Below are 16,191 nucleotides of genomic sequence, written 5' to 3' on the forward strand. Positions count from 1 at the left end.
GGAAGAAAACAGCCATGTGGAAATCTTGAGAAAAGTGTTCCAGATAGAGGCAACAGCAAACTGAAAGGCCCCAAGACTTGAACACACTTGGCACGTTCAAGAAACAGAAATGCCAGGGAATTCCTTGGCAGTCCAGTGGTTAGTGCTGCGCACTTCCACTGCGAGGGGCCCAGGTTCAATCCCTGGTTGGGGAACTAAGAACCTGATGCCACACATCACGGCCAAAAAAGAAAGAAATGCCAGAGTGCCCAGAGTATAAACATTCCTTTTTTGAAAGGTTTTTGTAAAGCTTACTGAGTGTGAGTTTTTTTAAATATATGAAGAGAATTCAAATGTCCATTAGAAGTAGAATGGGAAAATTATATTATATATATTATAATATATACAGTAGAATACTATACAGAAATTTTAAAGAACAAACTATTGAAATAATATTGACAAACTAATAGATACTGAATAAAAAAATGTCTGAAAGAAAGAAGTACAAACTAATGATTTCATTTATATGAAACTCAAAAAGGTAAAATTAATCTGTGGGGACAGAGATTAGAATAGTTGTTACCCTGGGCAGGGAGATGAATGGGATGGAGTATAAGGAAGCCTTCTGAGGTACCAGAAATGTGCTCTATCTTGACCTGAGTGGAACCCATATAAATATGTACATGTGTAAAAGAATTATCAAGTCATACACTTCACATTATGTATACTGTTCCTCGATCCAAAACTATGTATGTGTTCACATATATATACATATAAGTGTGTGCTGCTGCTAAGTCACTTCAGTCATGTCCGACTCTGTGCAACCCCAGAGACAGCACCCCACCAGGCTGCCCCATCCCTGGGATTCTCCAGGCAAGAACACTGGAGTGGGTTGCCATTTCCTTCTCCAATGCACGAAAGTGAAAAGTCAAAGTGAAGTCACTCAGTCGTGTCCGACCCTCAGCGACTCCATGGACTGCAGCCTACTAGGCTTCTCCATCCATGGGATTCTCCAGGCAAGAGTACTAGAGTGGGGTGCCATTGCCTTCTCCATACATATATGTGTGTATATATATGAAAATTTAACACTACCCATGCAGAACATTAGAACAAAGCCTAGTAGGGACTCCAACTTGCACACACAGGACACTGATCTAAAATAACCACTGAAGAGTTGACACTTATTTGGCACTTATTATAGACCAAGCACTGTCCTAAGCACTTTATACACATTGTTTTATCCTCACAACTTACGATCCAGGAAACTTGACAATAAGGAAACTAAAGAATGAAGTAGTTAAAAAACAAAAATAAAAAAAGTAGAGACTCAAACCCAGAGAGCCTGATGTTTGAGTTCAGCCCTTAACCCCTATACTATACTGAGCAGAGATGAACAGAAGTAGAGTAACCTACACAAACAAAGCTGCCTCTGCAGAGAAACTGAAGAGGTTCCAGGTGAGTGAGGAGGAAGAGTACAGGCTTGCTCACCTAATGAACAAACTGTAGAGTATCCAGATATCTTGAGTTTCATCACTTATTTGCCTGTAGGTAGTTGTGCCATCCTAAGAAGTAAAAGAGAACTATCTGCTGCATGCATATGTATATAAATATGGATAATGGTGAAGTGAAAAAGAGATAGACAAATCAATGAAATAGTAGAAAACTTAGAAGGAAAAATTGAAGACCCTGAGTGTCTACTCAAGTTGATAGATGTATTCAGTATAATAAATGGAAAAAAAAGGCTGAAATACATTGATATCCACTACAGGATCTAATTGATACTGTATTTTAACTGACTTAGGGCTTCCCTGGTGGCTCTGATGGTAAAGAATCTGCCTACAATGCAGGAGACCCAGGTTCAATCCCTGGGGTGGGAAGATCTCCTGGAGAAAGGAATGGCAACCCATTCCACTATTCTTGCCTGGAGAATCCCATGGACAGAGGAGCCTGGCAGGCTACAGTCCATGGGGTTGCAAGAGTTGGACACAACTGAGCAACTAACACAACTTAACTGAGCTAAGTCAGTGCTCTGAGGGTAATTCTCCACCAAAACTTGATTATGAATGGAAGATACTATAAAACAAGACAGAAAGATGAAAATGCTTTACCCCTGCAGAGCTGTGATCACATGTTTCAGAATCTCCTGGCATGCTTCCCGGAAATGTAGACTTCTAAATCCCTCTCCCCACTACTGAAACAGACTTTTCAAGATAAGGATTAGAGGTCTACATTCTAATAATGACCCTAGTCAGTGGTTCTGAATTGGGGTAATTCTGGCTCCCAAGGGACATCTGTTGATGCCTGGAGGTATTTTGGGTTATCACAGCTGGGAGGGGAGGTACACTGGCATCTACTGGGTAGAGGCCAGGGATGATGCTAAACACCCTAAAGTGTACAGGACAGTTACCACACAAAGAATTATCTGGGCCAATAAGTCAATAATGCCGAGATTAAAAGACCCTGCCCCAAAAAACTCTGATGTTCACTAAAGTGTGACAAGTACTCATCTAAGCCTTAAAACAAGCCTTGAAAAGAAAGTAGCATCTGGACAGATTTTTGAGAGGATGAATAAAACTTCTGCCATCTTCAGGAAAGGCACTGGAGCAATCCTCACCTACGTCCACTTCATTCTCCCCGTATTACTCACCAACACCATCCCCTTTTCTCAGGATCTTAGCCTCTGTTTGCACATCTGTGAAAGATCACTATGGAACACATTGACTATAGTAGTCCACAGTGCCTCCTGAAGGAGATGAAAATCCTGTCTGCCCAGAAATTGTGGCTATGTCAGATAACACCACTCCACTCTGATCATGAGCCATTCACCCAATACACACTAGGTTTACCAAGTCAGAAACAGTCTTCTGACCCTCCTAAAAAATTTCCCTAGTTCCTCTAGATGTGAGGGTTTGTGTTTTTAATTTTTAGGCAAAAGTTTCTGCTCCCTATGTCCTTTTGCAAGGCATCCCACACTCACACATTTTTACCTTCAAATCCCAACCCTTAATTTCTCACACTAGCTCCTGTATCACCTCTTCCTTTCTGAAGGCCCCAAAGATTTAGCTCACTAATTGGATTCACATACTCATGTTCCACATGACTCCCTGTCATACGTTCTCTAAGTAGCATGGGACACAGGTTCCCCTAATTCTACCCCCAGACTGGGTCTGAAACCAGCATGTAACTCCTTTCCGTTTTAATGGATTTTTACTGCTAGTCACTCTAAGTCTTTTATACCCCCAAAATGAAAATAGAGTGAGACCTGCATTCTTGAAGCTGCCTCTCTAAATCCCCTTCACATGGTCTTTTTTTTTTTTCTGGCCACACTGCACAGCATGTGGGATCTTAGTTCCCCAACCAGGGATCCAACCCTTCCACCCTGAAGTGGGAGCACAAAGTCTTAACCACTGGATCTCCAGGGAAGTCCCCCTAATTCTCTTCATAGAGAGTTCCCCGACAGGCCACAACCCTTTTGTTCTATCATTTGTTTTATTTTAATTACTGGGGATGGAATCCATCATTCATTCCTCCATATCTTTCAGAGCACAGCCTCCCACTCAAGGTGGTATATAATAATAAATACTACTACTGAGTACTCACTATATACTTGGCACTGTTCTAAATGATTTAAATATACTGTATTAATCCTTACAACAAGAAATGAAGTAGGTACTAATACCATAATTTTACAGTGAGGATTTTACTTTGCCCAAGTAATAAGTAGTAAAGCCATTAAATCTTTCTGGTAGCTCTATGAGAATATCGTGTTAGTGCAAAAAACAAAAAACAAACAAGTGCTTACTAGTAGAACATTCAAAAATCTAGATTCAGTTAAAATTCTGTGGAAACTCCAAACTGGTATTCATATCACATTCCCATGTTACATCTGACCACCATCACCCCTATTTTCTAGATGCTAGGACAGAACCGGCCTGATTCAGTAATAAGCACATGAGCCACTATGGGGCAGCATCCGTTATCCTGTGTGTGTTCCTATGCTCTGTACAGTGTTTACCTCAGAGCGGGTGTCTAGCCTACACTTGAAAGTGGAATTAAGTCAGGGACTTGCCCAAGACTAAGCAGCAAGTGGCGAAACCACGATTTCCCCAATCTCTACTCTGGGTTATTGGTCGTAGCCTGCATCTACTAGAAGTGAACTAGCTCCACAGAAGAGAATTCAATCTGGTCCCATCAGAATCTGCTAAGTCTGCCTCCTTTCACAAATTAATAATAGAGATGAAGAGGTTTAAACAAACGACTATGTCAGGTTCCCTTTCAAATGATTTTACATAAGAAGGAATGCACTTGTACCTTTAGAAGGAGGAACCAACTTCAAACTGACAGGATTTCAGGAAACTGTGATTGAAAATCACCTTTTTCTGACAGCTCCCAGAATGAGAATTCATTGTAAGATCCTCTTCTCAAGAGCAGGAGCTCTTGTAAATTAATACTGTCTATCTCCTGCTCAAGCCCTGAACTTCCTCAAGCAGTACAACGTCACTCACACCTTCTTCATCTCCTTTCCTGTTGAACAATACAAGCCTCATGAATACCACCTAAGCATAAAATGAAAATTATAAGACAGACTCCCATAATCTTCTTAAAGGAAACCACAAAAGGTAACAGCAACCTAGCAAAGTAAATTGATTTCCTGTTAGCTCAACAACTAACACTTACCAGGACCTTATAACAACATGAGAACGGTCTAAGCAGAAAAGGACACAAAATTAGAGGTATGGTCCCTGCCTTGAGATGCTTACTATTAAGTGAAAGAAGTGCCTATTCAAATAATTCCTTATAAAGAAATAGACATTTTTTTCCCAGGAGTTTTTTCATGTATGTCCTTCTTCCAAGCTACTGCCAAAGTATCAAGCTCACCAGGCCTCCTTATTTCCAGCTGCCTACTAACATGTCCATGGGTATATTCCACAATCAACTTGATCTCAGCATACCAGACTATCTCCACTGTACCTTTTCCAAAGTCACCCAACCCTTTAAAAAATCTGCTCTATTTTTTCTAATCCATATCCTGGTCAATGAAATTCCCATTTACCCAAATTTCTCAAATTAGAAAGCTTAGCCCACTGTCTCTCCCTAAAACAGTCACTAAGTCCTATTGCAGCTATCTCAGAAATACTTTTAAAATCCATTCCCCTTCCTCTTCATTCCCACTGCCACACTTGATTGAGACTCTCAGTCAATTGCAACAACTCTAATTAGTCTCACTGCCTCATTTCTCCATTACTTTAATCTGCACTTGTGTCACTCCCTAACATTAAAAAGTTCCAATGGCTCCCGGCTCTCTTCGCAGTCTCACCTCCAGGCAATTTCCCCACCACACATTCTGTTCCAGACAAATTTCTCACACTTAAAAGTCATGTTATTTTCTTTCCTGACTGTCACCATGTCTTTGCTCATGCCGTTGTCTCCAACTGGAATGCCTTTCCTTACCTGCACAAGTTCCTACTCATTTCCAACACCAACTCAAATACTTCCTGCAGATTGCCCTGACCCTCCAGGCAATGGTAATATTTCCTTCACACCAAATAAATTCCTTTAAATGGATTTGTAACACGCAGCACTACAACTTTCATGTGAATATGTCTCTCTGATATTCTTGAAGAAATATAGTCATCTTTTTTTAAAAAGTAAGAAGTGGATTTATCTTGAGAAACACACTCCTCAGACAGTGTGGGCCATCTCCAAAGGCAAGAGCCCTGATACTCATATATCTAACCCCAGAGCCAGTTACATAAGTGCTCCATGAACGTGTGTTGAATAGAGTTCACCTTCATATATCCTGGATCAATTTGGTATTTGGTTAGTTTCCCCAAATTCTATGGATTTCTGAACTTGGCTCCATATGAAAGTCTAACTTTCCTAACACTGTTTGGAGTTTTCAAGAGGTTTTATTATTACTATTCAAATGTCTAACGAGTATATATGCCTAAACATCCTATTAAAATACCTTAAAGTCTCCCCTGTTCGCTAAGGAAAGAATGAGAGTACTCGTTCACAATCCTAACAAGAAGAATCATCCTTTCTTCTAGGCTGATCCTGTATCTGGAAAAGCCCTGACACAGGAGGTATTGTGCACACAAGACCAACGGAAGGCACACCGAAAATAATTCCAATTAACTTGAGCTAAATTAACAGCAGACACAAACCCTATTTGCCCTCCTTTACAAAGTCAGTGAGAGTACAGAATAGCAAAGAAACAGCTCTCACTACACGCAAAACTTTTCCTGGAGAGGAGAAATTGGGGCGGGTCAGATGATCCACATTTACTGGGCCCTGCCCAAGCCTCTACTTCTCCACGTCGAGAGGCAGCACTCCTCAGCCTCCCATAGTTCTCCTTCCCTAAGGAACCAGCTTTTATTTCCTGTTTCTTCCCTACACCTTACTGGGAACAGGTTCGTTTCCCTGGTTCACACCTAATTAGCGAGAGAAAACATGGGAGCTTTGTGTGAAGGGTGGGCTGAAGCTCGACGGTCAGGGGCTATAAAGGACAGGATGGAGCCCTTCCGGGACACCTGAACACTCCGGGACACAGGGCTTCCTCTAGCCCTTCTCCGGGGTCTTACTCCGCGCCCTCACCTCAGGGCTAGGATGGGTTGAAAGCCACTCGGGTGGGAACAACCTGGGAGAAAAGCTCTCAAGATAGCCTGAGGAGTCCGGGTCAGCCTCGCGCCGGGGTCAAAGGTCAGCACCTCGGCTGCCAGGAGAGCCCACCAGGAACCCGAAGCGGCACTGGAGAGTTAGAGGGACCGGCTGCTGGAGGAGCGCTCGGCTTCTCGTTCCGCTCCGCCGTTCGGGGCCCACCCTCACCGCCGCACGCAGCCTCCGCCCGCCTCAGCAGCTGCCCTGCCTCTCTCCCTCTCCCCGCGTCGTCCCCCGGGCAAGCGCAGGCCCCGCCCCCAGGGCCGCCTCAGGGCCAAGGCCTAGTATGGCAGGACCCGCAGAGGTTGGCCAGGTTCGGAAACCTGCCCTGGCCGGCAACGCTTACCGAGCCCTTGGCTCCTCCTCCACCACCCGTGCCGCTCCCGGCTCCGCTCGCTCCCGACGCCACCGACACCGCCGCTGCTCCGGGCTCACGGACGCACTCCCGACCTTCCCCGACCCTTCCCCCCAGCCCGCCGTGTCCCCCTGGGTCCTAAAGCCTGCCGCTGAGAGGTTCGCCGGCGCCCGCTGCCTGAGGCTGGCTCGGACCACGATTCCCAGCAAGCATCACAAAGACTACGTTTCCCGAAATGCACCGCGAGAAAGAAATTAGCGAAAGGAACCTGTATCAGGAGTCTACTGGATACAAGTTGAATTAGCAGTTTCTTTAAATATGGCAAATTCTGAAATCGGCAAATTTGGGGAGGAAGATGATGTTTCAGTTCAGTTCAGTCGCTCAGTCGTGTCCGACTCTTTGCGACCCCGTGAATCACAGCACGCCAGGCCTCCCTGTTGATCACCAACGCCCAGAGTTCACTCAGACTCATGTCCATTGAGTTGGTGATGCCATCCAGCCATCTCATCCTCTGTCGTCCCCTTCTCCTCCTGACCCCAATCCCTCCCAGCATCAGAGTCTTTTCCAATGAGTCAACTCTTCGCATAAGGTGGCCAAAGTACTGGAGTTTCAGCTTTAGCATCAGTCCTTCCAAAGAAATCCCAGGGCTGATCTCCTTTAGAATGGACTGGTTGGATCTCCTTGCAGTCCAGGGGACTCTCAAGAGCCTTCTCCAACACCACAGTTCAAAAGAATCAATGCTTCAGCGCTCAGCTTTCTTCATAGTCCAACTCTCACATCCATACTTGACTCCTGGAAAAACCATAGCCTTGACTAGATGGACCTTAGTCGGCAAAGTAATGTCTCTGCTTTTGAATATGCTATCTAGATTGGTCATAACTTTCCTTCCAAGGAGTAATCGTCTTTTAATTCCATGGCTGCAATCACTATCTGCAGTGATTTTGGGGCCCAAAAATATAAAGTCTGACACTGTTCCCACTGTTTTAGGAAATGTCTATTAAATATCCAGGCAAAAGTATTTAGTAGACATTTGGATACCTTCTGTTGGAACTCTGCAGAGATATCTTGGCTGTAGATAAATATTTTGGAGCCATTGTCCTAGTGGTAACGGTTCTGTTGTAGCCACGTGTTCAGGAAACAAACTCACTCAGAAGGACAATGCAGATAGTGGAGTACAGTTTATTACATTGGTGGGCCCAAGGCAGAGTCTCCTCTTAGCCAAGGACCCTGACCAGCATTTGTGAAAATCTTTTATACCCCATGTGTATGTGTCTGAACCCACCACTCCAAATTCCTTGAGACTTACATAAACCAAGGAAAATACAATCCCAATAACCCCATGATTCACGTGCTATATGCTCATGTGCTCAAACAGTCAAACAGTTAGCCAATAATCAATAAACCTGAAGTTACACTCCAATAGATACAGAAAAATTAATGGCCTGTCTGGAGGAAGGGGTAATTAGTGTATGCTTTCTCTTAGGTGATGAGTAACCTAGATATGATCTTCAAGGTTCCCCGGTCTGGAGGGGGGTCTTATCTTTCTGTTGTTTTCATAGGCACTAAACACAGAGTTCAGGGTCCATTGGAAAGGTGGCTGAGCATGATCAGCATGAACAGGCCTAAGATGGAGTCCAGGCCCTATGAATTCCTTCTTCAGTTCAAGCCACAAGAAGGAAAGAAATGGTCTAGGAAGAGGGTTTTTAAAAAGTAATAATGAGGGGGTGAGGCAGAGAGAAAAGGACCCCAAACAGAACTTTAAACCAGCAATTAAAGGATGGTGGAGAAAGAGGAACCAATGACAAAGTTCTGAAGATAGTACTATCTAAAAAGGAGGGAAATTAGAGTGGGAAGAAAATGCTGTGGAAACTACACGAGAGACTTTCAGTACGGAAGTTGTCAAATGTCTCAAAGAGAAAAGGAAATAAAAATACCTTGGAGACCTCAGGAAAATCTGCTTCTGATAAGTAGTGGTTTGAGAAATGAAGGGGAGAAATTAGAGACAACAAATGCTAAATCTGCAAGAAACTTGACTATGAAGGGAGAGGGAGTAATCGAGGTGACAGTTTCAGGAGATAAGAATGAAAGAGTGACTTCCAAAACAGGACAAACTGGGGAGTGTTTCTATGCTGAGAGCTGCGGCTGCTTCTAAGTTGCTTCAGTCATTTCCGACTCTGTGCAACCCCATAGATGGCAGCCCACCAGGCTCCTCTGTCCACAGGATTCTCTAGGCAAGAATACTGGAGTGGGTTGCCATTTCCTTCTCCATGCTGAGAGCAAGAGGACAAAATGAGGCTGATGAAACAGATATGGATGCAATTCTCAGGGAAGTTGTGTGGAAAGGGAAGGAGGGGCAAGGCTCATGAAACAGGGACTGGACTTGGAGGACAGAAGAATCCTACAGCACCTGAGAAGGCAATCTGGGGTGGAGAGAACTCTTGCATGTCAATTTGTAGGTACTGAAGTGAAGAATTGATGCTTTTGAACTGTGGTGTTGGAGAAGACTCTTGAGAGTCCCTTGGACTGCAAGGAGATCCAACCAGTCCATTCTAAAGGAGATCAGCCCTGGGATTTCTTTGGAAGGATTGATGCTAAAGCTGAAACTCCAGTACTTTGGCCACCTTACGCGAAGAGTTGACTCATTGGAAAAGACTCTGATGCTGGGAGGGATTGGGGTCAGCAGGAGAAGGGGACGACCGAGGATGAGATGGCTGGATGGCATGAATGGCTCGATGGAAGTGAGTCTGAGTTAAATCAAGGAGTTGGTGATGGACAGGGAGGCCTGGCCCTGCTGCGATTTATGGGGTCCCAAAGTGTCGGACATAACTGAGCGACTGAACTGAACTGAAGAGATTACACACAGACTCAGTACCATTAAAGTATGTTTTAATTTTGTTTTCTAGCAAAATGTTAGTTTGGATGGGTTGTTGATAAAATGGTTTGGTGCAATGACCCTAGACCCAGATTGTGTGTGGTTGAAATCCTACCTCTATCTCTACTGCTTAATGGCTGTGTGACCTTGGTCAATGTACTTTATCTCTCTGTGCTTCATTTCCCTCATCTTTAAAAGGGGGTGAGGGTCACAGTACATTCTAATAAAGTACTAGCTATTGTTTTTTCCACTAGATTGTCATTCCATGAAGCTGAGGTTTTCCCTTTTGTTCGGGGTTTGTCTCCCCAGAGCCAGGCACTTAGTAGGTGCTCAATAAAAAATTTCATGAATTTTCCAATTTTGGAGTGAGAGAGCGTGGCTTGGAGGGAAGGGAAGCGTTGGGAGTTGGATGCTGAAAGGGCTGGAATCTGGATTCTTTGGGCCACTTCCCGGCTTCCTGCGGCCTGAGGCAGTCTGCCTCCGAAAGCGGCCCCAGGGTTGGCGAGGTCGGAGACTCTGAGACCATTGGGTGCTCTCGCGGCTCCTCCTATGCCCCTGTAGCGCCCCCGCCCCTTGATGGGCGGTGTTTTGCCGGCTGGGCGTAAAACAGGCGCAGGTCTCGAGCTAGCCGTGAGGGGCGGGGCTGGGCGGGGCTGTCTTACCCCGGCCTTGGCTCGCCTAGTCGACCCGGGACGGAAGTCTCAACCCCATCCTCGACTTCCCGCGGGAACCCGGGACTGAGAGACGGGCTTTGCCCTAAGGTGCGGCGGACCTAGGCGTGCTCTGGCGCGGAGAACACCATGAAGCGTGCGGGGACTCTGCGCCTGCTCTCAGATCTGAGCAACTTCAGCGGCGCGGCCCGGCTCCGGGAGTTGCTAGCCGGGGACCCAGCCGTCCGAGTTCGCTGCAGCCCAGACGGCCGCCACCTACTGTTGCTGCGACCTCCGGGGTCACCAGCCCCGCAACTGCTGGTCGCGGTGCGTGGACCCGGTGCGGAGCTGGAAAGTGCCTGGCCGCCTGGCCAGCCCTCACCGCTAGACGCCTTTCTCCTGCCGTGGCCGGCGCGATCGGCGCTAGTCCTAGTGTGGGAGAGTGGCCTAGTCGAGGTGTGGGGCTCGGGGGTGGGGCCCGGCTGGCGGCTGCTGCAGAGCACCGAGCTGTGTCCTGGAGATGGAGCCCGTGTGGTGGCCGTGGCGGCGCCCCGAGGCCGCCTGGTGTGGTGCGAGGAGCGGCAGGCCGGCGCTGAGGGCCCGTTAGGGCCTCCTGCAGTGGCTTTCAGCCACTGTGTGTGCGTCAGGACCCTCGAGCCCAGCGGTGAGGCGGGCACCAACCTGGGCAGTACGTACATACTGCTGCACCACTGCCCCGCTTTCGGGCTGCTGACTTCCCGCAAGGACCTCTTCCTTGTGCCCACTGCCAACACCTGGCCTGGCTTGGGTCATATTCTGCTCATCTGGAGCCCAAGCAAGGGCAAGGTAGTGGTGGCTGCCCCATCTCTTGGCCTCTCCCACAGTAAAAGCCTGAATCCTGGAAGAGGAGATACATGGGACTTCAGGACCCTGCTCCGAGGCCTTCCTGGACTGCTGTCCCCCAGGCAGCCATTGACTGTACATACCTGGGCCCCAACTCCCCAGGGCCTGATGTGGCTTGATTTCAGGGGCACTGTGAGCCTGGTACAGCCCCACGGTGGCTCCCGGACTGTTGGCACCCTGCAGGAGGCACCTGCCAGCCTGGCAGGGTCTGCGGCACTGGGCACATTTCATGGCACTCTGGCCTGTGTGCTGGGCTCCACGTTGGAACTGCTGGACATGGGCAGTGGGCAGCTGCTGGAGAGGAAGATCCTGAGTACAGACCGAGTACATCTGCTGGAAACCCCCGCCCCTGGCATGGAAGATCAGGAAGAGCTGGAGGCTCGAGGGGGTCTTCGTTTACTTTCAGCTGTGGGTCTGTTTCAAGTAGGCTGGAAAACCCCACAAAGCCTTGAGCTGCCTTCAGCTGAAGATATGGTGTTTGAGGAGGCCTGCAAGTACTACCAGCGACGGAGCCTGCGGGGTGCCCAGCTCACCCCAGAGGAACTGCGACACAACAGCATATTCCGAGCACCTCAGGCCCTGGCAACCATCCTCCAGGGCCATGTGTCCCCATCAGCACTGTTGACCACACTGAGGGCCGAGCTTCGGGATTACCGGGGCTTAGAACAGCTCAAAGCCCAGCTTGTGGCTGGGGATGAAGAGGAGGCTGGCTGGACTGAGTTGGCAGAGCATGAAGTGGCACGGCTGCTGAGGACTGAGTTGATGGGAGACCAGCTGGCCCAGCTCAACACCATTTTCCAAGCCCTCCCTACAGCAGCCTGGGGTGCCATCCTCAGGGTCCTGCAGCTCCAGCCAGATGGCAATGGCCATCTGAGGTCCCACGCTCCCCCGGATGTGTGGAAGAAGGTGCTGGGGGCTACAGCAGCTGCGAAAGAACCACCCAATGGCATACTGCCCCCCTTTGAACTCCTGTGCCAGTGCCTCTGCCGGCTGGAGCCACAATGGCTGCCACCCTTTGTGGAGCTGGCCCAGCAACAGGGGGGGCCTGGCTGGGGAGCAGGAGGCCCAGGGCTGCCCCTCTATCGCCGAGCCCTGGCAGTACTAGGTGAGGAGGGGACTAGGCCTGAAGCACTGGAGCTAGACCTACTCTTGGGCAGTGGGCGGCCCAAAGCTGTGCTCCAAGCTGTGGGGCAGCTGGTGCAAAAGGAACAGTGGGAACGGGCTTTAGAGGCTGGCCTGGCCCTCAGCCCCTCTAGCCCCCTGCTTCGAAGTGAGATCTTCAAACTGCTGTTGGCCGAATTTGCCCGGCATCGCCGGCTTGATGCTCACCTCCCCCTCCTTTGCCGCCTGTGCCCACCAGACCTAGCTCCAGCTGAACTCCTGCTTCTACTGCGGACATACCTCCCAGATGAGTTGGAGCCCCCTGCCCCATTCCCTGAGCCTGGGGCAGAGCCCCCTCTCACTGTGGGCTTGCTCAGAGCCCTGCTGAAGCAGACTGGGACTCAAGGACGAGCCTCTGGCCCAGTTCTAAGCTTATATGAGGACATTCTATGGGACCCAGACACTCCACCCCCCACCCCACCTCGGGTGTCAGCCCTCCAGGCATCAGACCACCCAGGCCTGGAGGCCTGGGCACCATCTGGACAGGGTCTCTATGTGACTGACACAGGCTGAAAATTGTCTCTAGGACACAGTGATCAGGGAAAGGTGCCTAGGAGTTGGAGGAGCCAGAGTGGGACTTGTGTGTGCAATATTCTTCTCTCTTCCGAGCAGTTTATATATATATGTATATGTGTGTGTATATATATATATACATATATATATAAAATGGTATGGTATAATAAACATGTTTGGTTTTTGTCCTTAGGTTTCCGTCTTGGCACAGAGCTTCTAAAACTCGTAGAATTTCCTGAGTGGTATGCGTGATAGAAGTGTCTTTGTTATAACAAACTCCTTTATATCAAACCTGCATTTATACTAATAAGGTAAATTTATACTGCTACTAAAAGTGGGGACCCCTAGCATCAGGATAAGGGCTGGTCAGCAGAAAGACTTAAGTGGTGAAAGGGTTGAAAGCTTCAGCCCATCCTCAGCCTCCTGTGAGGGGAATGGGACTAGAGATTAAGCTCTATAAAAGCTCCTGAACAGGGAAATTTGATGAACTGGCTTGGTGAACACACTAAGGTGCTGGAACAGTGATGCACCCAGAGAGGGTATGGAAGCCCCATGCACACCCCACACACAATTCTTTGCCCTGTGCATCTCTTCCATCTGGCAGTTGTATCCTTTAATAAACCTGTAAACATAAGTATTTTCCTGGGTTTTGTTAGCTATTCTAGCAAATTGTCAAACCAATTTATAGCATGAAACTGAAAGTAAAAGTTGCTCAGTTGTGTCTGACTCTGCGACCCCATGGAATAGTCATGCAGTTCTCCAGGTCAGAACACTGGAGTAGGTAGCCATTCCCTTCTCCAGTGGATCTTCCCAACCCAGGGATCAAATCCAGGTCTCCCACATTGCAGGTGTATTCTTTACCAGCTGAGCCACCAGGGAAGCCTGATTTATAGTATGGGAACTCCCAATTTATAGCCAGCCAGTCAGAAGTATCAGTGGCTTGTGACTGGCATTGGAAGTGAAGGTGGTCTTGTGGAATTGAGCCCTTAACCTGTGGGGCCTATGCTAACTCCATGTAGTTAGTATCAGAACTGAGTTGACTTGCAGGACACCCAGTTGATGTCCACAGAGAACTGATGGTTGGTATTGGAAAACACTCCAGAAACGCATACACAGTTGGTGTGTTTTTGAACAGCTAAGGGCCTCATAGAGTTGGTCATAGAGGGAGTGGTTGAATCTGAACTTTTGGCTAAAGTGGCCACTTCCAATAATGAAAATATTAATAATTAACATTTATATGAGTACTCTGCTAGTCTTTAAACAGTCTGTCTTTTATAATGTTTCTAATAACCCCATCAGGAAAGTACTAATCCCCATTTTACAGATGAGGAAACAGATTTAGAAAGACTACTTGACCAGGGTCAGTCAACTAGAAAGTAGGAGCTCTAAGATTTGAACCACCTTACTGTATACCCCTACAGCTGGACACAAAGAGTCGGACACTAACAGTCGGACATGACTGAGCAACTTCACTCACTCACTCACTCACTCATTTCCTCACTGTATAGCCCTACAGCTGATGCTGGCTTGGGCTTGAAAGCACTTCTCATTCCTGGCTCATTCTTCCTCTAGCCTGTAGTGAGGAGGGGGATTTGCCAAGGTTCATGCTTCCTTTCCCCAAGATCCTTCTGTTCCTAAGTAGGAATTGTGCTAGGCCCTGGGGCCATGCTTGTCCTCCCTAGGATTCCTGGTTAAAGGGAAGGTTGACCACAAACAGGAGAGCTATCTGCAGAGACTTCTGGCTTAGTAACAAAAGTCAATGGAGCAGGGTTGCTTGGAGGCTGACTGTCTAAACCAAGAAACAAGAGCACCTCCAGCACAGATTTCTGACCCTCTGGATTTAGTTAGCAGGACCCCCTTTGAAGAGGCCTTGGCCCTCTACCCGCTGCTACGCAAGGGACTCCTCAGCTGGGTTCTGGGCTTAGGGTGGGACTCTGGGTGCTGCTACTCAGCATCATCCCAGACTCCCCAGGTATCCCTTGTCAATGGCTTGGGCCCAAGGTAAGGACTGCCACTTGGCTTTGTTCTCAGCTAGTACCTGCAGTGGCTCAGTGTTAAAGAATCCGCCTGCCAGTGCAGGAGATGCAAGCTCAATCCTTGGGTCAGGAAGATCCTCTAGAGGAGGAAATGGCAACCCACTCCAGTATTCTTGCCAGGAGAATTCCCATGGACAGAGGAACCTGGCAGGCTACAGCCCATAGGAGCATAAAGAGTCAGACACGACTGAAGCGAATTAGCATTTAGTACACACACAAGTACCTGGCAGCTCTGAGGGGAGCAGCTGGGCTTAGATGAGAACTTCCGCCTGCTCTTAAAGACTTGCTGCTTGACTGCTCTTGTCCTTGCTCATGCCCCAGCTCCAATGAGTGGGGTGAAGCAACCCTCAACCTTGTCTCAGGACTTTGGAGAACAGTTCAGGGATGCAAATATTGTGTAACTGGGTTCTGGTGAAGTGTGCAAGAGGACCATCAGAAAGTTGGTCCCTGAGTCAGAGGGCTAGAGGTAGGTGAGTGGAGAGAGGGGAGTTCCCTGGCGGACCAGTGACCGGGACTCCACACTCCCAATACAGGGGGCCTGGATTCAATCCCTGGTCAGGGAACTGGATCTCACAAGCTGCAACACTTCACGTGCCACAACTAAAGATCTCACATGCCACAAGTAAGATCGAAGATCCCATATGCTGTAACTAAGACCCAGCGCAGTCAAATTTTAAAAAAAGTAGAGTCTTTAGGGATATTGGGACATGGGGAAATAGGGGATTTAGGAGCTAAGGTCCTTCATCTTGGGTGCCTGGGTAAAGGGGGAAATTCTGGGGCTGAAGGTTTTAAACATGTGGCTCAGTAGTTAAGAATGCCCCTGCCAAGCAAGAGACATGGGTTCAATCCCTGGGTCAAGAAGATGCCCTAGAGAAGGAAACCAGTCCAGTATTCTTGCCTGGAGAATCCTATGGACAGAGGAGCCTGGCGGACTAAATCCATGGGGTCACAAAAGAGTAGAGACAGACTTGACTAAGTGACTAAACAACAACAACAAGGTCCCCTGGGCAGGAGGTGGCAGGAAGGCCTGAGGCCCCTGGGGAGGTGAAGATGAGGCTCCCAGGCCAGTGAGTAGTCATGTTT

At 48.0% G+C, this 16,191-nt stretch overlaps 2 protein-coding genes across 2 annotated transcripts in view; one reads left to right on the top strand and one right to left on the bottom strand.

Annotated features, from left to right (window-relative positions):
- Window positions 1-7,087, bottom strand: part of ARMH3 (armadillo like helical domain containing 3) — a 173,929-nt gene extending 166,842 nt beyond the window's left edge. The window contains exon 1 of the mRNA XM_068961474.1: window positions 6,986-7,087. The gene's annotated coding sequence lies outside the window, so the exon portion shown is untranslated. The remainder of the gene's footprint in view (window positions 1-6,985) is intronic.
- Window positions 7,088-10,666: 3,579 nt separating this feature from the next.
- Window positions 10,667-13,072, top strand: HPS6 (HPS6 biogenesis of lysosomal organelles complex 2 subunit 3). Its single transcript, XM_068961785.1, has one exon. The coding sequence runs from the start codon at window positions 10,667-10,669 to the stop codon at window positions 13,070-13,072; it is 2,406 nt and encodes an 801-aa protein (XP_068817886.1).
- The last annotated feature ends 3,119 nt before the right edge of the window (window positions 13,073-16,191 follow it).

This window comes from Capricornis sumatraensis, chromosome 23, assembly GCF_032405125.1.
Source record: "Capricornis sumatraensis isolate serow.1 chromosome 23, serow.2, whole genome shotgun sequence".
Lineage (NCBI taxonomy): Eukaryota > Metazoa > Chordata > Mammalia > Artiodactyla > Bovidae > Capricornis > Capricornis sumatraensis.